Below are 24168 nucleotides of genomic sequence, written 5' to 3' on the forward strand. Positions count from 1 at the left end.
GTCATGTGCCCATTGTGTTCTTAACTTTTGTTGTCATATGTAGTTTTTTTTAAAAGAAGTTATCACCATAATATCACAAAATTTAAACTGTTTTAAGAATACAAGCAACCAAATATAATGGTCAAAATATTTAGACCAAAACCCAATGCAGGTGTGTTTTTTTGATAGCACATTAGAATCCCATAACCACTATGGACATGGTTTATGTAGGAAAGTAAAATGCACCGAATTGTGTAATATAATTTTGGAAGAGTTTTAAGAGTATCAAAAATACCGGTGTTTCAATTGTTTTAACCTGTGATCTGAATTATAAAAAATATATATAATATATATTAATTAAAATCAACTATTATAACAACTAGAATATCGGTGTTCCAGTACACTTGAAAATTTTCCTTTTCGAGTCTACAACCACATCATGTATTTAGACATAGGTGGATCATCTTGTGCACAAGTTTTTGGTTTACCCAAACGGTATCCCCAACCCGATAGGTTAAGGACTAATCTGTCGTGAATTTGAGCTCCATTTAAGGGTCTGCCGCTGGCCAATGAGTTGCTGCATGCAACAAGTAGGATTCAAACTCCCAACACTTGCTTAAACGGACGAATGAGTTGACCACTCGACCAATCCAAATTAGTTTAAAGTTAAGTATATTATTAACTTCTTAGGTAACAATGATTGATATATATATATTTTTTTTGGTCTTGAATGATTGATAATTGTTAAGTAAGAATCAAACAACGAATAATCCGTGAGACCGTGACCAAATATATATTATCAAACAACTATCCAATATTTTTTTTTGTTTAGAGGAAGAACTGGAAGCCCAAATTCAAGAGACTAATAAGCCCAAATAATCCTTTGATTAGGCTTCTTTTTTTTGTAAGTAACAGAAGATGGAGGAGTAGAGTTATTCGAGTGTTATTAACCAAAAAACAAAGTGTGATTCGAGTGTTGTGCTTGTGCATACCGAGATCTAAAATAATTACAATATTCAATAATCTAATGAGATTTTAGTGTTATAGTTTGATATTTATATATTATTAAATAGATTTGATTTTTATATAAATAAAAATATAATATTTTTTATTAAATATTTTAATTTAATGATTAAAGATTTTTTATATCAAAAAAAGATTTTTGATTCAATACTCATCCCTAATATATTTTTAATATAATATATAAGTGTGGGTTACGAATAATTTTGAAAATATAAAAAGTATTCTGGTGGCATTGTTAAGAGGATAAAAGTGAAAATTTGTTATTTTTTCAACGTATTTAATGAATATAAAATTTAAAAAATTTATATTTGACTTGTATTTTTATATAAATTTTTTAATGATAGTACTTTTAAAGTGATTTTTAAAACACACGTTGACAATTTTTATATTTCAATATTTATTAAATACATGTTACGTTAAAGACTTCAAATATATTTACCAAAAAAAAATGTTAAGGAATTAATATTTTTTATTAATATTAGTTAATACTTTAAATTAATATTTTATTTTTATACTATTAAAATTTATAATTTAATATTTAAAATGCTTTAAACACTTGGTATAAAAACCCCTTAAAATTTTAATTTTATCACTCTTTTTTTTTTTACCTCAATTTGCAATTGAGGGTTCCTATTTCCTAATCTATCTGTGTTCGTTGGATTGTGCGTGTGTTTCCAACACGCATCCCCAGTATTCAATCTTCAACGTTGCCTTTATTATTTTATTACTAATAATAATAATCCTTTATTTATTTGGATGTCGTATAGCATTGGAATATTCCACCAAGACATTCTAAGTCTAAATAGACGGATAAAACTAAAAAAGAGAACAAAGAAAAAGAAATGTGAACACTTAAAATTAATTAATATATATTGTTTTATGCGAGATAATTTTTGTTGTGAATATATAACATGATTGTGAAAAAAAGATAGTAGGACAAATCATCAGAAGGTGGTCTACATTTTATTATTTTAAGAATTGTTTGAGTTTTTAATTTGACTCTTTAATTTCCTAATTATGTTGAAATGACTTCACTGTCCTTCTTCCTTGACCACCAACTCACCTAACCACCACGTTACACCTAACCGCCCTTCCCTCCAATTAATTTCCGCTGCAAAACCAGGGGTCATTCAGTCAAACATAATTTGCTACTTGGCCCCTTGCAATTGATTAATTATGAAATATTTAAATCAATATATTTTTTTTTTCAAATATAGAGAGATTTAAATTCGCAATTTCTACATGAATATGGAGAGACTATGTCATTTAAATTATACGGTCAATATATATTTACTTTTAAGAAAATTTATTATGTATTTGTATTATCTATCACTTGTTGTTCATAAAAAATGTTTAATGCGTGGTTCACTAAAACTGAAAAAATTAATTAAAAAATAAAGGGTAAATGCGCAAAGTTGAATTTCTGGCTGAGGATAATGTTTCTTTAGATGCTGATTTGGTGTGTAAAGCTAAGCAGACAATTTTGTTGTCTTGTTCTGAGTACTAAGAAAATGTACCCCCTTTTTTTCTTGACCTTGTAAATCTAATTCATTTCTTCATGCTCTAATAAATACACATTCAAATCTCGGTGCCTTTGAATCTGAGAAAAGAGGCACATAGAAATCAGAAAAAAATAAAAGATCAAAAGGGCAAAAAAAAGAGACCATTGAATATTGTTTTACACTTTCCAGTTTCCACCACCAATTTCACTTCTTTCTTCACACTCTCCAGACCCTTCACTCTCTCCATCAATCACCTTCATTTTAACCAGGTAATCCCATACTTGAAAGCACTCTTAAATTCAACTCTCTCATTTCTTCACAACCCACTTTCCAAAACTCTTCCTTTCTCAATTCCCAGCACTCTTTAGGTACAGATTCAATATATAAACTTGTTATGTTAGCTTATGCTTTCTATCTGTTCCTAATTTGAAATTCATTCAGAGAGAATTCCTTGTTTTTTTTTTTTTTTTTTTGTTAATTATGACATGTTTGTACTTGTTTCTCATATGCCCAAAGTTGATTTGAGTTTTGTTTAATGTGATCAAGGTGAGGTGAGGTGCTGTTACTCTTTGAAAATGGCTGCGGGTGCAGGAGCTGTGCCAGCCTCTTTTTCTGCCCTCAAGACCAGAGATTCCAGCTTGGGGTTTGCAAAAAGTATGGATTTTGTGAGAGTTTCTGATTTGAGGAGATTCAAGTCTGGAAGAACAAAGGTTTCAATTATCAGGAACTCAAGTTCTGGGGGCCAGGATATTGCTGAACTTCAACCTGCATCCCCAGGAAGTCCTCTTCTAGGTATGATTATTGATGCAGAGAGACACTTGAAAACTGATTTCTATATGATGCATGCAATCAAAGCAAATTGTTCTATGTGAAGAATAAGTTCCATACCTCAAATCCTCCTCTTTATTTTCAAATTGAATTTATAGCTTCAGTTGCCTTTGTTGTCCATCAATTTCACAACCAAATGTATATGTAATCTATGGAGCCTAATTGGTATTTGGAGTGTTTCTGCTATGTGGTTATCTATTCATTTTAGCTTTCTCTGAGGCATGGTTAATAATTTCAATGTAGTTCCTAGGCAAAAATATTGTGAATCATTACACAAGATGGTTAGGAGGAAGACAAGGACAGTGATGGTTGGTAACGTGGCTCTTGGTAGTGAGCATCCGATAAGAATTCAGACGATGACTACAACTGACACTAAGGATGTTGCTGGGACAGTTGAACAGGTTTTACATCTTTTCTTCTGCTTTCAATTTACATTACAAGCTTCTATTTAAGTTACATCGTTTCCGCTATTTATCTGTGTTTCCTTTTTTTCTGTTGAAAAAGAAAAATAACTATTGATGGAATTGGTGGATTATGTTTATTTATCTGTTGTTTATTGGCAGGTGATGAAAATAGCAGATAAAGGAGCTGATATTGTGAGAATAACAGTACAGGGAAAGAAAGAAGCTGATGCATGTTATGAGATTAAGAACTCCCTTGTGCAGAAAAAGTAAGTATTAATGTGGTTATTCTTGAGATTTATTAAAAAAGTTGATGCTGTAAGTTGTAAGTTCATCTTATGTTTTCAAATTTTTTATTTGTGTGTCCAGCTACAACATTCCTTTGGTGGCTGATATTCATTTTGCTCCATCCGTTGCTTTGCGAGTGGCTGAATGCTTTGAAAAGATCCGTGTCAACCCGGGAAATTTTGGTATGTGCACCTCTTCAAATTGTTATTTGTCAATCTTTTTTCCCCCTTCATTTGTTTTAATTGTTTGCTTATATTCTGAATCCATGATTGTGGCCTTTCGCAGCTGATAGACGGGCTCAATTTGAACAGTTAGAGTACACTGAAGATGACTATCAGAAAGAACTTGAGCATATTGAACAGGTAAAGACCATCCCCTTCCCTTGTCCACTTCTTGTTTTCCAGACAAAAATCTGAGCAGGGTTTCACCGAAGCAGAATCCATGTCCAAACAAGGCCTTATTTTTGTTTGCTAGAATTGTTTTGTTCACTGATGTTTAAAAACTTTATTTCCTTCTTTTTACTGACTTACTTTAAGCTTTATTTATTGCCAGGTATTCACACCATTGGTTGAGAAGTGTAAGAAATATGGGAGAGCAATGCGCATCGGGACAAACCATGGCAGTCTTTCAGATCGTATAATGAGCTATTATGGAGATTCTCCAAGGGGAATGGTAAGCAGTACTTCCCCCTCCCATTCTGCTATATGTCTCTGGTAATTTATGTGATTTTCAACAGAGAATTTTCCTTCTCATAAACAATGATTGCAACAGGTTGAATCTGCCTTTGAATTTGCAAGGATATGTCGAAAGTTGGACTTTCACAATTTTGTTTTTTCTATGAAAGCAAGCAATCCGGTTATCATGGTCCAAGCATACCGGTTACTTGTAGCTGAAATGTATGTCCAAGGCTGGGATTATCCGTTACACTTGGGAGTAACTGAAGCTGGAGAAGGTGAGGATGGAAGGATGAAGTCTGCAATTGGCATTGGTACTCTTCTTCAGGTATGGATATAATAATGTATTGCTAATTATTAAAAAAAAGGATATGTTCATTCAGCTTCTTACCATTCATTATGGTGTACTATTTTGATATGTCTTTGTTCAGGATGGGTTAGGTGATACAATAAGGGTTTCACTCACTGAACCACCAGAGGAGGAGATAGATCCTTGTAGAAGGTTAGCAAACCTTGGAATGAAAGCAGCTGAACTCCAGAAAGGAGTGGTATGTGATTCAAATGAATGCCTTTGTTTGAAATCCTAAGTCAACTAGACTCTTCTTACATTGACAAATACCAAGGAATTCTGATGGATCTATTTCTACAGGCACCTTATGAAGAAAAGCATAGACATTATTTTGACTTCCAGCGCCGAACTGGTCAATTGCCGGTGCAAAAAGAGGTAAAGTATAAACTTGTGTAACAAACTTAACCAAAATACATACCACATGCAGACAATTAAGAAAAGTTTTCCATGTTTTCCTTATGGAACTCCTCATACATTTGTAACACATTTACAATGTAATACAGGGTGAGGAAGTGGATTACCGAGGTGTCCTCCACCGGGACGGTTCTGTTCTCATGGCAGTAACCTTGGATCAGTTGAAGGTAACATTTTGGAACATTTTCGATTTGCAAGCACGGGTACATTACATCATTCTAAAATTTATTTCCCCTAATATTTTTTGCAGATGCCAGAGCTTCTCTACAAGTCACTTGCGGCCAAACTCGTTGTTGGCATGCCATTTAAGGTTTCTGTTACTTTTTTACATGTCAAAAAAGGGGTTTCTGTTGCTCTTTTTGTTGAATGAATATCTGATGGATTTAAATAAGAAATTATTGACAGTATACTGTTATATATATGCAGGATCTGGCAACAGTAGATTCAATCTTGTTGCGGGAACTTCCTCCAGTAGATGACCATGATTCTGTAAGAACCTTTACCAAGGCACCATTACCTGTTCTGCCTCATTCCTCATACTACTGTATTTTTCAATCAATTGCAACTGATGGCATGGTTTGTTCCCTCTTTCCCATTTTGGATACTGTATCAGCGGCTAGCTCTCAAGAGACTGATAGATATAAGTATGGGGGTTATAACTCCTTTGTCAGAGCAGCTAACAAAGCCATTACCCAATGCCATAGTTCTAGTAAATCTTAAGGAACTATCTACTGGAGCGTACAAGCTTTTGCCACAAGGTACTACCCAATGACTATCCTTAAGGTTTAATGACATTTTACACTCCTTGTGAAAATTACTTGTTACTTTGAATTTTTGACATGAGCTAAGGAGGATATAAGTTTGTTAACAAATTTATATGCTGAAATTTACAATTTGCTATGATAACATCTTTATACATGCACTTCAAAGTTCATATGTGATCTTAGGTGACTTTTTGGTTCTGTTAGGTACACGGCTGGTTGTGTCTGTACGAGGTGACGAGCCATATGAAGAACTGGAAATTCTCAAAGGTGTTGATGCTACTATGATTCTTCATGAGCTGCCTTATACAGAAGAGAAAATTAGTAGAGTTCATGCAGCAAGAAGGTGACAATGTTACTCATGATTAACTATTTGTTGCATCAATCTGGCTGCATCAATGCAATCAGTATCAATCCTAGACCCTCTTTTCTTGGCTCCTCTCTCTAAATAGTAATAAATGACCCACTTAACACTGCTACCTGCATGTGTATATGATTATGGTAATCCTGATTTATTAACATTGATGTCAGGCTATTTGAGTACCTCTCTGAAAATTCTCTGGACTTCCCTGTCATCCACCACATTCAGTTTCCACATGGGATTCATAGGTAATTCAAAGTTATGGTATTTATTGTTCAAGATTCGAGAAATGCAGTCCTTGTGAAACCAAAGTTCTTCTACTTACAGGGATGACTTAGTCATTGGAGCCGGTTCTAATGCTGGAGCACTGCTGGTTGATGGGCTTGGAGATGGTATCCTCTTAGAAGCCCCAGACAAGGATTTCGAGTTCCTCAGAAATACATCTTTCAATTTGCTGCAAGGGTGCAGAATGAGAAACACAAAGACAGTATGTTGTTCAACCCTTTAACAAGACATACGTTGAATTCGAAGGAATAGCATCTGTGATCTTTACTTCTATGTCTAATGTGTTGCAGGAGTATGTGTCATGCCCATCCTGTGGCAGAACATTGTTTGATCTTCAAGAAATAAGTGCACAAATTCGGGAAAAGACATCACACTTGCCTGGTGTTTCGGTAATCACCTACTCCTAACTCCTTTCCTCTGTAAACCACGCATCTCGCTCTTGTAACAATGCACTATGGTTTGCAAAGTTGCATAAAACAAGAAACTCTGCTGTTTTTGTAATGTGTTGTTGTCTCCTGCATCAGATTGCAATCATGGGATGCATTGTAAATGGACCCGGAGAGATGGCTGATGCAGACTTTGGTTATGTGGGAGGAGCTCCCGGAAAGATTGACCTTTATGTTGGGAAGGTAACATATTCTTCATTCCCAAATTACTAGCATCACACCTAACAAAAAAAAAGAAAAACCAACTTTTAGTTTTCTTTGGTGAGTGAAGTTTGAAACTAAGTTCAATGATATTATAATTACAGACTGTGGTGAAGCGAGGAATTGAAATGGAGTATGCAACCAATGCATTGATTGATTTAATAAAAGAGCATGGAAGGTGGGTAGACCCTCCTGCAGATGAGTAAAGGTTAATGGATCCTGAGTGAAGAGTTTAGGGTCCTGGTGTACATGTGATGTTCTAGTATTGAAATTTACTTTCAACGTAGTCAGAAAATTTTCTTGTAATTGAAGTCTTGATTTCAAAGTTGAAGGGGGTGGGGGTGCTCCACAGCTGCATGAGATATAGAGTTACAGACCACAATGTATTTTGCTTTACCCCCATCAGTAAAAATAAATAGCAATATGTGGAGAATGATGGGTTGGAAGTTGGAACAATGCCCTGTAATATTATCTTAAGAAGGCTAAGGTTGCATGTTTAACAAATTACAGAAACAAGAAAACCACTCTCATGTTTGTCACCCAATATGCAAAAAATAATTTAAGTTTGCACAAATTGTTTATCGAATTGTAAGAATCTCGTTTGTACGCCTTGGCTTATTGTCTGGGTTTATTAGCTTAAATAAAAATATTCATTAGAATAAACTAAAATTAAAAAGTCATGTTACACATCCAAATCTTTTTTACAATCAAGTTCAATCAAATTGGTCAAATCAGTCTCATTAGTGAGAGTGTGAATACACCTCCAATTACTTGAACGTTCCTGTGTTCCTCTTCTCTTCCTTCTTCTTCTCCTTCTTCCTGTTTCTCCTCCTTTTTTTAGCGTTCCTTTTTCTTTGCGTGTTTCCTTCTCGTCGTTCTTCTTTTAATTTTATTTTTGTTGCTGCTTTTTTTTTTCTTTTCCTCCTCCTCTTCCTAGTGATTTTGCAGCATTATACATTTTTTCTTCTTCTTTACTTATTTTTTTTATTACATTTTTTCTTCTTCTTTACTTATTTTTTTTTATTCTTGATAAAAGAGTAAACCAGAGAATAATGAGAAGATAAAACAATAAGAAAAAGATGAAGAAAAGAAGATGATGATAATGATGAAAAAAAAGAGGAGAAATTTTGAGTTTGATACATTCTAGATTTAATTTCGGTGTATTTTGAATTTAAATAAGGTGCACTTTTAGTTTAAAATTGTTTTAAACTAAGGGTATTTGTGTGCCGTCATCATTAAGGAATTTCGCTGCATTACAGATTTGAACTTAACGATGATGATAATAATTATGATAGAGGAGGAGGAGGAAAAGGAAGGAGGAGATAAAAAAAATTCAAATAAAAAAAGAAAGAGAAGGAGATAGAGGTGGTGATGTGGTGGTAGTGACGACGAGATGACGAAATAAAAAGGTGAGAAAAAAAGAGGAGGAAGAGGAGAGGAAGAAGATGATGATGACAATGAAGAAGGAGAGGAAAAGTTGGGTTATCATTAAATTTCGGTGCATTCTAGATTTAATTTTGATGTATTATGGTCTGAATTTGTTTTAAACTGAGTTTATTTGTGTATCGTCATCGTTAAGAAATTTCGGTGCATTCTGAATTTAAATTGATATATATATATAAGAAGAAGATGACGATGATGATAATAACGAAGAGATGGAAGTGTTGGTGACGATGATAAGAATAGAAAAAGATGAAAAAAAAAAGAGGAAGAAGAAAAAAAGAAGTAGCAACATTAGCGGGAAGAGGAGGAGGAATGCAAAGAAGGAGGAAAAACGTGAAGGAGAAGGAGAAGGAAAAGAAAAAGGAGAAAGAGGAGAAGAAGGAGAAGGAGAAAGAAGAGAAAAAGAAGCGCGAAATAGTTATAATAAGTTAGTTAGACTTAGTTAGATATTTTGTTTAGTTGTAAAGTTTTATTCAAAGCTAAATCAATCTTAGACTTGACATCAATTGCACAAACTTTTTTTTCACATGAAATGTCTTACATAATTGTTCTGAATCCAAATAAAATATAAAATATAAAATTATTATATACTGAAGGCATCGAAATTAAATTTTTTTGTCTTAATTAAGTTAGGAATTTGCTAAGAAAAATGTTTTATTAAAAATTATTGAAATAATAAATATTTTTATATTTTTAATGTATTAAATGTATTCAAAACTTAAAAAAATTATATTATTATTTTCTTAAAATATACTTTTAGCATACAAAATAACTAAATCTTAAGTGTAAATCATCATTTTTCTATTCCCTTTTCGTTTTCTTTACCTACAATAACAATATTAGACCGAAAGTGTAGAAAACTACAAATCAGAAGTGAAGTAAAATAATATAAATTCCCCACAACCTTTATTTATTATCACTATTACAGCTAGCAAATAAGAAGATCTGCAAAATGATGATGATACTCTTAAAAATGGAAGAAAGATGTTTCAATCATCACATGATGACCAACAAAATAAAGAATCAAATGGAATCAACATAGTATCCGCCACAACCAATAATAATGGAATGAATAATGAATCTAGCAGCTAGAAAAATATTGAATCTATGGTATAATAGCAAAAACAAACGTGTGTTACATGTTAACGTAGTTGTACGTATAAACCTACTACGTATATTACAGAAGCCCTCCTCTGGCAGCGGATCCGTACTGAGAGCGCCGTATATTCTCCTGCCGCTTCTTGTACACCATCCCTGCCAGTGCAACCACGGCGGCGGCAACGATAACTCCGATCACTATCCCGGCCTTCTTGCCGCCGCTCATTCCTCCTTCTCCGGATGCAGTTGCGGTCTCATCCTCGGGGTCCAAACCGGCGCGGCTTAGTGAGCTTCCATCCGCTGGTGAAGGAGATGGAGATGTAAATGGAGAGCTCTCCGGCGAAAAATCAGGACTCTGAGTTTCCGAATAAGGCTCCGGCGGCGATGAAGCGTCTGGCGAACTGGCCGGAGCAGAGTTTGGAGCGCCAACGCCAGGAGCAAAAGCCAAAACAGAAGGAGAAAGTGAAGGAGATGGAGATGGAGATGGAGATGAGGATGACTTTACCGGTGAGCTTGCGGGCGAGTCAGCTGGCGATTCCGGTGACGGAGACGGCGGAGACTCTGCTGAGACAGTGAGGTGATGGTGCAACAATAATAAGGAGAGTAGAGCGAGAAAAACAAACAAGGATCTCGCACTCGCCATTGTTATTGGTTCAGAGAAGAACAAAGTGGAGAACAGAAGAACGTAGATCTGAATTTGAAGTTGAAATTGAAAATGAAGAGGAACGAACTATGAAGACTGAAGAATGTGTGTGAGAAAGTGTTTGAATCGAAGCAAAAAGGGAAAACCGGTAGATCCGAGTGTGTGAGAAGTGACAGCTGATAAAACGGTTAGGTTAGAGAAGATCTCGAGATTTTGGAAAATAATCGAACGGTCAGCGGGAATGGAGGCACGGGATCCGGACACGTAAGCGTTGGGAAAACGGAAAGAGGCGCGAATTAGAGGAAATAATTTTTCTTAGTCGTTGAAGATTAATAAGGAAGAAAAGATCATGTGAAATGCAAAACAACCTTGTTTCGTGGAAAAGAAACTAGTGTTTTTGAGTTATAAAAATGAAATTGAGCTGAGATAGCGTATATAAACTATATATAATATATGAAGAGTAAGTTATTTAATTTTAATTTTATGAGAGTTACGTGCTTATTTGTGGACATATTATTTCACATGTATGTACAGATGGAGACAGAGTAGACGTATATGCGGAATTGCATGGAACCAGGCATACCGCACTCGCATGTTTCAAGTAATTTTTTATGTACTTGGAAACAGGCATGTACATTTTTAATGAAGGGAAAAGCTTGCTTTTCATGCAATTCAGGAGAGAACTTTATATTTTCGTAGGGGTTAATTGTACTTGTATGTCTACGTTATGGCGGTGCACACTGTTTCTATGTATTGATGGAATGATAGAGTCAAGTTGGTTAAAAGTTAAAACAATAGTGTCTATCAATGATGAGACATACTATAATATATTTGTCATATTCCGAACACTTAAAATGCCATTATAGTTTTCAGTTTCAAGTATTTAAGGCTCTTTTCATGGCAATAAGGATTCATGATGACTTTCATGATTAATTTCAAGTTATAAATTATAAACACATCAAAAGAGGGGAAAAGAAAGGTTACTTAAACGTGATTATATTTGATTTTCTGAGATTTCCCTTATTTAACACATCCTCCCAATTACTTAGGCTGGAACGATTGACGCTTTTAATAATAATAATAATAATAAAAATAATGTGAGTTTCATATAATTGACTTATCGGCATTTAAAGGCATTAGTAGTTGTATAATGTTTATCTCAATAATAACAGGACAAGGCTCAATGACAATGGAAGGATATCAAATGTTAGGCATTGCTCCCTTGCTACTATTATATTTCAGTTTAGCAGGTGATAATCAAATTGATATAGAAGTCGTCATATAACCCACACAAAACAGAAACAATTGTCTTCCAGACTCATGAAGATATAAGAAATTCCTTATTAAACAATCAACATTTGTCAGGAAACCCAAAGATTATTTGCCCCTTAATTATTCCTGTGTTCATTTATAATATCTCCTTGCGTTAAATATTTTTTCAAATAATTACTGGTCGAGCAAAATTTATTATTGGTGAGCTAAATAAATAAACTAAAATATAAGTAATTCTTTCTTTAACGAAGTCTAACCAAAATTCTAAAATATCCAAAAGAAAAAGTCGAAAGAATTAAAGATGATAGTAATACATATATTGGCCCCCATTTTATCCCACTTTCTTCTCTGGGGAAATATTCTTTTCTCCTTTTTAGTTGTGCTCAGTCGTCTTTGCCTAATCATGCCTCTTTGTAAATATAAATATATATAACTTAATTCACCTTATAATTCATCCTTCAAGTCGCTACTGCTACTCTTGCTTTCCTTGACGTCAGAACTCTCCTTGGTAACATCAGTACCCTCAGGTTTAGAAGTCGAGGCCGAGGCTGGTTTCTGGAGCTTGAATGGGATTGATGCATGTTTCTTGAGGAACTTGTAGAAAGCTACCACTGTACGATCTGTATCAACGGTAATCTGCAGACACAATGAACCGATAGCATGTTTAGACAAGGACATACATATCTTCCATGTAAAAGAAATGATCACGAGTCGGATCTAAAGTAAATGAAATATCAACGTACAGGGTCAAAACTCTTGTTTCCTGCTGGGAAGAAGAGTAGTGTGGGGAATCCATCAGACTGCAAAGTGAATATGAATCGATTAATTCTTGAATCCTATCATGACTGCATACAGATGTATTCATGAAAGGCAAAACAAAGTGTTTTTCTGCATCCTTGAAAATTCAAAATTTAGAATGAGTCTAGTTTAAATTTATATTGTTTACCTTTGCCCTAGGATGCTCATTTGTTGTTCCATCCATCTTGGCTATGACAAGTGAGTCAATACTGCGAAGATGTTTTGCAAGTTTGTTGTATATTGGTTCCAGTGCTTGGCAGTGACCACACCAGGGAGCATAAATCTGAGATTATGACAAACATTAAACTAACATGTCCAAGGTACAGATACAAATGTAACACCAATCTAGTGGGTTCAATTATACCTCTAGGAGAACATCCTTTGATTCATCCAAGACAATTTTGTCAAAGTTATTCCCAACAACTATTTTCACATCACCATCATTCTGTCACCAAGATAACAAAAGGTTACACATCATCGACTGATTCAATAGAATATGATTCATGGCTGGAAAAGAAAACAACTCACACTTTCTGGAACTGGATCCGACTTGTAGAAAGGTTTTAGCTTGTCTTGAAGGAAATCTTCCCCAAACGCCTGATATAGAATAAAGATTTGGAATCTTTAGCCAAAATACAGTTTTCAATTTAAACCTTGTTAACTAACAGAATTCAAAACTAACATCCAAGATCATCCCACAACTTGGTAGCAACTTCTAACAGAACCCCTTGCAAGAAGGCAAACAGAATACCTTTATTTTGTCAATAGTCATCTCCCCATCAAGCACAAATTTTCTTCCATCATCATTACCAGTGTATGCAAGTACCTGCATTGAAATTCCAATGGTTACTTAAATTCATTTCATGTAATATGTGAAATATCATAACTTTCAAACCTCAACCTCTTAAATAAATTTGAAAGGGAAGAAGGACTAATTACATTTGGACCATCCCCAGATATACCAAAGTAATCTGAAACCGGCTTTCCAACATCTTCATTATCCACTTGCACATACACAAAGATCAGCTGCAACAGATAAAACATACAATTATTCATTAACTCAATGTGACTCAACTAAATTTCATCAACTCCATCCTCCCAGTCTACTTTCATGACCCATACAGCAGTACCCTGCACCTGAATTCTGAGGTATAGCATGTATTGTATTTAAATAGTAGTGTTCTGAAATACAAGTCATATACACATTCGTCGACGCTCTAAAGAGAAAAAAAGTTATAACATATAGAAAGCCAATAACAGCCTGCAATGAAACATACCTTCCCCTTGAAAAATTTTGCTGCATCTTGAAATACCGGGAGGAACTTTTCCGAATCGTTTGAGGTTGCAAACAACAATATCTAAATGTTCAGTTTAAAAAACATAACACCATTAGAAGGATAATGTGGTGTCATTTCTAAAGAATATCTCAAGATTACAATATAATTAGATAGATAGATGCATATGGATAATTACCTGTTTCTTGATTGGATTTTCAAAAACTGATGGTGCGCTTTCTCTTGTAAAAGTTGTTACCAAGGGAAGCTTATTGGCGAACACAAAGTCTGCTAGTTCAGACTTCACAAATTGACCATCTGCAGAGATGGGGGGAAAAATACATCTTTACTGTAAACATCATGTTAACTAGCAGAAGAGGGAAGAATAAGATAGAAAACAAACCAAAATGGTTCAGTTTTTCCTCTTCTCTCTTGATCAGGATCAAAGTTGGGCGCTTAATGCTCGGGTCAATATGGAAAAGCTTCGCCACATCAGGATTCACAGTTTGATAAAAGGTGACTTCATCCTCAAGTCTTGATGCAGCAGCTAGCTCGTCACTCTCCGGACCCTGATTTTATGACAGGGTTAATGAAGCATAACAACCAACATTTTAAATATACAATTATATAGGTTTGCTTAACCCTATCATATAATCCAGATAAATGACAATAACATATCGTGCAGCTTCATCAAGGAGAAATTTGTTGACTGGTCAATTGGGAAACATAGACTTGCTACGACAAGATCAAGTTATCATGATGAATATCATTAGTAACCATCAATTTCAAAATCCATGTTAAAAGGTACAAAAAAAAAAGAGACAAATTCCACTTCACTTTGATACCGGTCCTACCAGATCTAACCAAACAGGCGATTGTAGCTTGACGAAGACATATAAATACTTACGACTAAAGAGTTAAGGAATCCCAAAACAACTTTGCTTTCGGAGGTCAAAATGCGTTCAGCATCCTCCACTGTGGTAATGTTGTAGATACCAGGTCCTATCTTCTTCTTAATCCAGCTCACTATAGCATCTCTGCATCCCAAATTCAAAAACAAAGTAAAATTCAGATCCAACAAAAGCAAGAACTTGTATACAAAACACAACGTGACATCAAATTTCAGCTTGGATGCAATTACACCGCTGAATTCTAAATCTGTCAAACACATAGTTAGAATCAAATTCCACAGAGATAGAGAATTGAGAACGAGATAGTTACTTGTTCCTGAGGCCATTGTAAGTCTTGTGAACTCCATCAATGAAGAAGTACACGGTGGGAAAACCCTGTATATCGTACTCCTGCGCTAATTCGTTCTCCTCCGTTGCATCCACCTTCGCCAAAATGACGTTCTCGCCCTTCAGCTCAGTGGCGGCGGCGGCGTACTCGGGAGCCAAGGCTTGGCAGTGACCGCACCAAGGCGCGTAGAACTCAACCATAACGTAGCGGTTGTTCTTGACAACGTCGGTGAAGTTCTTATCCTTCAAAATGACGACATCCTTTTCGTCCACTTCGGCTTCTTTGTAGGCGTCAGGATTGAACTCTGTCTCGTCGAAGCCAGTGAAGTCGTCGAGATCAGCGTCGTCGATTTGGTCGGGATCCGGGTAGTGACCTTCGTACTGGTGATGATGAGAGGAGGAGGTGTCATCGGCCTCTTCGAGGAAACTGAGATCTTCATCGTCATCAGCGGCGGCGGCGGCGGCGGTGGTGGCGGAGTCCTTGCAATAAGTAATTGAGAAGGTGGAGAAGAGGAGGAGAGTGGTGAAGGAGAGGAGAACGAAGATCCGCATTGTGAAGCAAGTGACAAATCCAGAAACCGAAGATCGAACGGAAGTGAAAGAGATCTGAGTAAACAGTGAAGTTATGTGAAGCCAAGTAGCTAACACTGACTTTGTTGACTTTCCGGTTTCCAGGGTAAAACAGAATGAACCTTCTTCTCTCTCTCTACGGCGTCGTTTTGGGTCAAAAACTGTCTTAACAAAACTCACTTGCTAATTACAATTAACAAGAAAATCTACCATTAACCCATGTCCTTTCACCACCCAAAAAAACTGTGTCCTTTACTTGCTGTTTTCGGTTATTTTTCTTTCTTTTGTCACCCTTTTTCTTTTTAAACAAATGCCTCTTAGAAGATATCAAACTTTGTTCTATTAGTTACACCAGCTCTTTACCATAACCCAAATACATCCAAATCCAAAGTACTTTGATGTGGATACCCCTTTTTGCACTATACCAATAATCCAAGGACCTATACCAGAGGAAATGATGTGGTATATCTGGGCTCTGTCTTCCCTATATCCATGTGCTATCATAATACCACTCTTCATCAGAAAATGGCATGGACCAGATCCATGGGAATTTCTCATAGTGGAAAAGGGACTCAATGTTATAATGCTAAGTTTTGCTCGGACCCTTTGATCTCACTCGTTATAATAGTTGAAAAGAGTGATTGGGATAAGCAAATGATGCATTATCTCATTGTCATCCTGAAGTACTGGAGATCCACCCCTGTGGTATCAGAGCCTCAGGTTGATAAGAGGAAGAAGAAGGTATTACTAGTAAAAGCAAGTAAGAGAGAATCACTAAATATAATCATGAATATCACAGACTCATCAAGCTCTTCTCAACCTATACATCACTCTACCCCTCTGAGCATAGACCGATTACCCTCCAGTTTAAAGAAAACTCTTGGAAATAAAATTGATCAGTTGGTAGAATTCACTCATGTTCCAGAAGACTCACGTACCCCGGCCACTGAATACCCTCTCATAAGTCCTTACTCTTTCTACCACAGACAAAAGAAATCAACCCTCATTTCTATTCGCCATCTCATCCATAGAAACCCTTCTCCTCCTCCCAAAGAAGTCATCCAGTCCTCTAATCTCCAACAGTGTGGTTTAAAAGCCACTACTGCTGAACAATACATAACCTTAGAAATCCCACAAGAACTCATCGAAAACTACCAAAACCAAGGCTACACTCATATGCATCTAGGGGCAGTCAGGCTCATTCTTACCCTTCATGGAAGGAGATCTCTTCCGGTAACAGCCAAAGTTGCTCTTTTAGATACTACTTTCAAAGAATACCAACATGCCTTGATCGGAGCATTAGTAACAACACTCTCAAATGGAAGTGTCATTCTTACTATAGCTCCTAATTTCACCATGAGATTATCAGATCCTACGATAAGTCAAAGGCTGAAAATCCAAATACAATTGGTAGGAGTAATTCAAGACTCTAATGCTGAACAGGCCACCTTACATCACCAAGTCCTCTACAGAGTCCAAGATCATGCTCTTGATCTTAATCTCCCAAACACTACTGGAGAAGCCCTATTCATGTTCACAGACAGTGCTGGAGGACCTGCAATAGTAAATATTCCAAGGATGATCACTACTGAAGAACTTTCTTCTATCATTCCGTTGGAATGGATTACTGATTATGAGAAAGCTTTCCCAAAAGAACAGGTTGATGTTCATACTACAGCACCTCCAACTATTACCCATAATAGTGATGGTACAGTGACGACTGTCTTTCAGAAACCTGGAATGACCAAACAAATTTCACTGCGAAGATCATCCTTCAGAAGGATCAATATGATCTCTCCTGTTCAGGTGCAAACAACTCATGATCAAAATGATCCACCAGTGCATTTCTATGAGAATGGAAAACCTGTTTACGTCTCTCACGTAAATGGCCACTTCATTTGGGATGTTGATCCCTCTATGTGTGATTCTGACTGTGACTGTGCTAATCAATGGAGTGACACTGATGATGAAGATTATACTAGAAGACGGAGGAACAAGAAAAAGAAGAAAAAGTCGTTACAAGCCCCATGCTCCTATAAAAGACCTGAGCCTCCTGATGATGCTGAATCAGCTCCAATGCTCAGAAAGAAACCAATGATCAAGAGGACAAAACTGTCTAGGAAAAGCTTCGCAGATTATCCTTTTCAGCCAGTCGATACAATCCCATGTATCGCCACCCTCAGATCTTATGAGGAAGAATTCCCACCTTTAGTGACCCAAACTGATGAAAAGAAAATCACAAGGAGACCTTATGTGATACCTCAAGGAATCACTCCACATGGACATCAAGCAACAACTCCTCAAGAAGAGGTGCTCAATTGGCATACAGATAATGCAGTCAGCCAAAATAAAGTACTGCTCCGGATAGATCACACTCTTGATACTCTTGTAGAGAAAACTGAGGGTCTCTCAGTACAATTAAGTTCTATGGCAGAACAAGTGGCTGAACTCAAAGATCGACTTTCTGCACAAGCTTTTCAACTTGATCAAGAACTCAAGGCCTACATTGACAATCGCTACTTTGGCCCAGAATTCCAAAAGAAGAACAGAGAATTGGATCAAGTCAAGGCTCAACTTCGACAAATTGAGATGGACAAAAGCAAAACGACTGTACCCCAGACGCTGTCCATAGACCCATTATCCATGTATGCCAAACCATACCCCTCATATTCACCTGTCTTATTCCCTTCCACATATTCACCACCAGAAACCCCAGATTATGACTCCATCTTCAAATCCACCTACCATTTGGCCAGGCAAGCAAACACTAAAAGATCTATTTCTCCTCAAGGACGGCATCATTCGTCCTTGCCTAGGCCACAACAACCTCAGCCATCCCTCCAATCTAGACCTCATCCTCCTTGGAAGCCAGGAAACTTTTTTAGAGATGAGACATCTTCCAATGTCCCTATGAAAGATAAGGGCATCAAAGAAGGGTCGCCTGCTCCAGGACGATCAATTTATACCCTTACTCTGGATACTCAATCACCCAGTGAAGAGATTACTGGAGAATCAGAAGATGAGACTACTGAGACCAGTGAACAAGAAGATGAGGAGTCTGAAGGAGACTATGAAGCAGATCTTTCAGCAATAGCCATGGTCAACCCTGTAGAAGAAGAGGAGGAAGAGATAACTTCTGAAAGAGATGAACCAGAAACTTCAGCAAATCACGATTATATAAGCCCAATTGAAGTTAAAACTCCCAACAAATGGTTCACTTTTGATGATGTCCCACCAGCAAGGTACAGAGAAAGGTTGAATGAATTTAGTGCGTGGATTCAGACCAACATGGCCAACCCAAATCTCACAAGCAGACAAGTCCTTGCAGATTTCATAAATCGGATGACTGGCAATCTCCGAGAATGGGCAACTAACCTTTCTGAGTATGAAAGACTCCAGCTCATCAATGGTACCTCTTCACAATTTCTGGGGATAATACATCAAGAATTTCTAGGAGACATTGCAATTATCCAAAAAAGAAATTCTCAAGAATACTTTGAGATGAAGTGCTGTTCCCTCAACAGAAAAGACTTGGAAAAACACTACAAAAAGATGGCTGCTAAATATTATCCTCTTGGAGGAAATAATAATCCGCCACTTAAGCAAGTCTTTATAGCATCCTTGCCAGATGAGTTTCAGCCTGAAATACAGCGAATGATGATGACTCTTCGCAAAGAAGTGGCTACCACAACCATTGGAGAAATATACCAGTTAGCCCTAGCTGCCTTGGACAAGTTGTGTGAACAACAACAAATGTTCAAACAGCTTAACAAAAACTCAGGCAAACTCAAAGGAGCATGCAGCAAATCCCATCTGAAAATTAAGTGCAAAGAGTCAAGTATGTGTGAATGCAAGCCAAAGAAAAAGACGCATTGGCGATCATCAACCAATACATTTCATCAGAAAGCATTCAGAAGGAGAAGAAGCAAGCAAAAATATCGTTACTTCAAAAGGAGGAAACCCCATACCAAGTCAAACAAATGCTTCATTTGTGGAAAACAAGGACACTTTGCTAAGTCATGTCCTCACAAGACAAAGAAGGAAATAAAAATGCTCCAGTCTTTAATGGATGCTGCCTCCATTGGTGATGAGGAAGATCTAGAGTCAGTACTTGAGGAACAGAGAAGCAAAGATGATGAAACTGAATACGTTTTCCAGGACTCTGACTCAGAAGAGAATAGTTCAGAAGAAGACCTCCCACCAAAAAGGTCTATCTTTATCATATCATCTATTGCTTCCATCACCACAAGAATTCCTAAAGGAACGAGTATGCCAGAAGAAGAACTTGGGTATCTCGGATCTTTAGGAGTAAAACAGATTGATGGTACTCCTAGACCTCATTTTGATCTAAAAGTCAAGACATCTGTCTATGATAAACCAATAAAGGCCGTTGCATTAATGGACACTGGATCTTGTGCTACTGTTGTAAAACCACATGTCTTACCAAAAGAAATGTGGGCACCTTTTTCCAAGAAATTCGCAGCAGCTAACAGTGAAGTCTTCACCATCAATCTCATCTCCAAAAAACCAGTTGGACTGGAGATATTTGCAGGCCAGACCACTTGGCTTAGAGTGCTGGGAAGCTACCTCCCTGACAAAGATGTTTTGTTCGGATTCGATGCCTTCTTCCGAACTCATGGGCTACATATCAAACCCACTGGTCTGAGTTACAAAGGGCAGTTTTTGCCTTTTACAGGGATACAAAGTATCCTTGAAATCCAAGAAGCTCCAGAAGAATATAAGGAGATCCAGCAGCTACTCCTCAGTGCTTGCTGTGATAGTCATGATCAATTCAACCACCCTGCTCCTTTATGGAAAAATCCAGAATTTTATGTCCGACTTCCCTTCAAAAAGAATGAAGACATCAACCCTACAAAGGCCACGCATTCAGGAATGAACCCTGAAGATCTTAAGTTGGCAAGAGCTGAATGTGCAGCCCTTCTTGTTCAAGGACTCATTGAACCAACCAACTCCAACTGGGCATGTCAAGCATTCTATGTTGAAAAAAGAGCTGAGCAAAATAGAGGGAAAAAGAGACTTGTCATTGATTATAAGCCACTTAATGTCTTCTTACAAGACGACAAGTTTCCTCTACCAAGAATCTCAGTTATTACACAAAGATTAAGTGGAGCAAAAATATTCAGCAAGTTTGACTTGAAAGCTGGATTTTGGCAAATTGGGCTCCATCCTGAAGATAGGTATAAAACAGCGTTCTGTATACCTGAAGCCCAATACCAATGGACAGTAATGCCATTTGGACTCAAAGTAGCCCCCTCTCTCTTCCAAAAAGCAATGACCAAAATCTTTGAGCCCATACTACACTCCACACTCATCTACATTGATGACATCTTACTGTTCTCAAAAGACAGCGAAGCCCACAAGGCACTCCTGGCCCAATTTACTCAGATCATCAAAGACCAGGGAATCATGCTATCAGCAAAAAAGAGCTCTATTGCTAAGACAAAAATTGAATTCCTTGGGATGATTTTCGAAAATGGATTTTTCCAACCAGGGGATCACCTTGCCAAAGAATTAATCCATTTTCCTGATGAAAACTTGACAGTCAAACAAGTCCAACAATTCTTGGGAATCGTCAACTACATCAGAGACTTTATCCCAGATGTGACCAGACACACCAGCCAGCTGTCAAAACTCCTAAAAAAGAAGCCCCCACCATGGGGACCTGAGCAAACCACAGCTGTCAAAACCCTGAAGAAGATAGCACAAGACCCCCCACCTTTAAAGATTCCCAGCACAGGAAAAAGAATATTGCAGACAGATGCTAGTGATGAATTCTGGGGAGCTGTGCTACTTGAAGAGATTGATGGGACAAGACACTATTGCGCGCATGCTAGTGGACAGTTCAAAGAATCTGAAAAACATTACCATGCCACTTACAAAGAGATTCTTGCTGTCAAAAGAGGGATAGAAAAATTCAATTTCCACCTCAGTTCTTATCATTTCACTGTGGAAATGGATAACACCTCTTTCCCATCAATGCTAGAAATCAAGAAAAAAATCCTGCCAGACTCTCAATTGCTAAGATGGAAGGACTGGTTCTCTCGCTATAAATTCGAGGTAAGACACATCAAAGGACATCAAAACACACTTGCAGATTTCCTATCCAGGCCAACCAAAGAACCACCCCCCAAACCAGTAGAATCACTTCCTAAACCAATCCATTACATTTACACCATGAGCACCTACAACCCTTCATACACCATTCCATTTCCTGATTGTCCACCCCACAATAACCCATACAGAAGAAAAATTGGCCCTTTTCCTTTCAAAGCAAGACCCCAGACAGTGTTTCAAATAGTCTGTCTAGCCAGGCAAACTTTGTTCTATTGGTTACACCAGCTCCTTACCATAACCCAAATACATCCAAATCCAAAGTACTTTGATGTGGATACCCCTTTTTGCACTATACCAATAATCCAAGGACCTATACCAGAGGAAATGATGTGGTATATCTGGGCTCTGTCTTCCCTATATCCATGTGCTATCATAATACCACTCTTCCCAATATATCACATTCTGTGTAACAGTACTCAAGCCCAGTCTCATCTAGTCAAGTTATTTGCTATGTATGCACCACTTGGGGCATGGAGAGGAATGTTATATAACATGATCGAGCAGCACCAATTATGGGATAAACCCTCCAGGACAAAACGGAAATTCTGTTGTTTTGTCACCCTTCAGAGAGATTACTTTGCTGGATGTAAAGCCCATAATGAGAAGACACATACCAAGAACAAGGTCGATATTGTTGGATATTCTACCATATGGCCCACAGATGAAAAAACAGTCCTAAATGCCTTGGCCAAATACCTTTGTCAACTTTGGCAACCTGGACTATATGGAGAAAAAGATGTAGTTGAAGGACTCCCATTTCAATCAGATGTACCACCAATAACTCTCCAAGAGTTTCAGTCCAGATTCATAACTTCAGGGATAATCAACCAGTTTGGACAATACTCCTTTTATGCTCCAACAGACCTACCCAGTACGTCCACACAAGCTCCAAGCAGATATTCTGGAGAAGATCTGAATTCTGAAGATCCAGGTGGAAGAGTGTATGCTTTACCACCAAGCCCAACTAGAATTGATGCAGGAATACCCGATGATGCTGAAGGCCCAAAATCAGACCCATATGACCCATATCTGCAAGATGCCCAAGATCCAAATGAAGAAAACACTGAAGACCCGTTTCTCTACCTCCAAGACCCAGATACGGATTTCAGAGCTGTCAATCTAGCTTCTGATTCATCCTTCTCAGACGGTGATGGGACCCTACCAGAAGACTATTTCAAACCGTCTCTTTATTAGAACACTGTTGTTCCCACTATGTATAATTATGAGTGTGCTAGAATAAAGTGACCTCAGTCACATGCTTAGAAAATGCCAAAAAAGATAAGGCTTATCCTTATCCTCCAGGTGGCATTGTATGATAGGCTTGTTTAGATTTCGCTTCTATCTAGAGGCCTCTATATAAGGAGGTGCTCACCCCAGTTGTAATCAGATCTCAAGAAACATTGTAATATATCCACTTTTCCTATCTCTCAATATGTTCTAAGTTCTCTTTCTCTCTCTGAAAGCTTAGCTAGTATTATTTCCTTCTTCCTCAATCCAGTGCCATAACAGTATGCTCTGAGCTTGCCTCTTTTAAGAGGATCCTGCTCATCAGAAAATGGCATGGACCAGATCCATGGGAATTTCTCATAGTGGAAAAGGGACTCAATGTTATAATGCTAAGTTTTGCTCGGACCCTTTGATCTCACTCGTTATAATAGTTGAAAAGAGTGATTGGGATAAGCAAATGATGCATTATCTCATTGTCATCCTGAAGTACTGGAGATCCACCCCTGTGGTATCAGAGCCTCAGGTTGATAAGAGGAAGAAGAAGGTATTACTAGTAAAAGCAAGTAAGAGAGAATCACTAAATATAATCATGAATATCACAGACTCATCAAGCTCTTCTCAACCTATACATCACTCTACCCCTCTGAGCATAGACCGATTACCCTCCAGTTTAAAGAAAACTCTTGGAAATAAAATTGATCAGTTGGTAGAATTCACTCATGTTCCAGAAGACTCACGTACCCCGGCCACTGAATACCCTCTCATAAGTCCTTACTCTTTCTACCACAGACAAAAGAAATCAACCCTCATTTCTATTCGCCATCTCATCCATAGAAACCCTTCTCCTCCTCCCAAAGAAGTCATCCAGTCCTCTAATCTCCAACAGTGTGGTTTAAAAGCCACTACTGCTGAACAATACATAACCTTAGAAATCCCACAAGAACTCATCGAAAACTAC

General features: G+C 37.3%; 3 protein-coding genes across 4 annotated transcripts; 1 reads left to right on the forward strand and 2 right to left on the reverse strand.

Annotated features, from left to right (window-relative positions):
- The first annotated feature begins 2419 nt into the window (after nt 1–2419).
- On the forward strand, nt 2420–8033 carry LOC107612562 (4-hydroxy-3-methylbut-2-en-1-yl diphosphate synthase (ferredoxin), chloroplastic). 2 transcript variants are annotated; one of them, XM_016314243.3, is made up of 20 exons: nt 2420–2872; nt 3051–3296; nt 3576–3733; nt 3896–4002; nt 4103–4203; nt 4307–4383; nt 4574–4693; nt 4793–5023; nt 5127–5243; nt 5345–5419; nt 5548–5625; nt 5709–5768; nt 5885–5947; nt 6072–6216; nt 6427–6565; nt 6751–6828; nt 6908–7067; nt 7156–7254; nt 7390–7494; nt 7617–8033. In XM_016314243.3, exons 2-20 carry the CDS (start codon nt 3080–3082, stop codon nt 7716–7718), a joined length of 2232 nt encoding a protein of 743 aa, XP_016169729.1. In that variant the 5' UTR covers nt 2420–2872; nt 3051–3079; the 3' UTR covers nt 7719–8033. The 2 variants fall into 2 exon arrangements, with proteins under 2 accessions (XP_016169729.1, XP_016169730.1); XM_016314244.3 differs by having other exon boundaries at nt 2420–2773.
- Nucleotides 8034–9836: 1803 nt separating this feature from the next.
- On the reverse strand, nt 9837–11092 carry LOC107612561 (uncharacterized). Its single transcript, XM_016314242.3, has one exon. It carries the CDS (start codon nt 10694–10696, stop codon nt 10133–10135), a length of 564 nt encoding a protein of 187 aa, XP_016169728.1. The 5' UTR covers nt 10697–11092; the 3' UTR covers nt 9837–10132.
- A 1091-nt stretch (nt 11093–12183) lies between these two features.
- Nucleotides 12184–16038, reverse strand: LOC107612560 (protein disulfide isomerase-like 1-4). The gene is made up of 12 exons (XM_016314241.3): nt 15262–16038; nt 14948–15077; nt 14444–14609; nt 14240–14358; nt 14044–14124; nt 13706–13792; nt 13518–13592; nt 13295–13363; nt 13131–13211; nt 12915–13049; nt 12712–12768; nt 12184–12604 (listed from the first exon to the last, which is right to left on the reverse strand). Exons 1-12 carry the CDS (start codon nt 15828–15830, stop codon nt 12413–12415), a joined length of 1761 nt encoding a protein of 586 aa, XP_016169727.1. The 5' UTR covers nt 15831–16038; the 3' UTR covers nt 12184–12412.
- Nucleotides 16039–24168: the final 8130 nt, after the last annotated feature.

The sequence above is a fragment of the Arachis ipaensis genome, chromosome B8 (genome assembly GCF_059453495.1).
Source record: "Arachis ipaensis isolate K30076 ecotype BB chromosome B8, ASM5945349v1, whole genome shotgun sequence".
NCBI classification, from domain to species: domain Eukaryota; kingdom Viridiplantae; phylum Streptophyta; class Magnoliopsida; order Fabales; family Fabaceae; genus Arachis; species Arachis ipaensis.

What these genes read in the sequence shown, in the direction of transcription:
- LOC107612562 (XM_016314243.3), top strand. Translation starts at nt 3,080, where the DNA reads ATGGCTGCGGGTGCAGGAGCTGTGCCAGCCTCTTTTTCTGCCCTCAAG. An exon ending in TGTCAACCCGGGAAATTTTG is followed by an intron (nt 4,204 to 4,306) that starts GTATGTGCACCT and finishes GGCCTTTCGCAG; the next exon opens with CTGATAGACGGGCTCAATTT. An exon ending in GAGATTCTCCAAGGGGAATG is followed by an intron (nt 4,694 to 4,792) that starts GTAAGCAGTACT and finishes TGATTGCAACAG; the next exon opens with GTTGAATCTGCCTTTGAATT.
- LOC107612561 (XM_016314242.3), bottom strand. Translation starts at nt 10,696, where the DNA reads ATGGCGAGTGCGAGATCCTTGTTTGTTTTTCTCGCTCTACTCTCCTTA.
- LOC107612560 (XM_016314241.3), bottom strand. Translation starts at nt 15,830, where the DNA reads ATGCGGATCTTCGTTCTCCTCTCCTTCACCACTCTCCTCCTCTTCTCC. An exon ending in GATTCCTTAACTCTTTAGTC is followed by an intron (nt 14,610 to 14,947) that starts GTAAGTATTTAT and finishes TCATAAAATCAG; the next exon opens with GGTCCGGAGAGTGACGAGCT. An exon ending in GGAAAAACTGAACCATTTTG is followed by an intron (nt 14,359 to 14,443) that starts GTTTGTTTTCTA and finishes CCATCTCTGCAG; the next exon opens with ATGGTCAATTTGTGAAGTCT.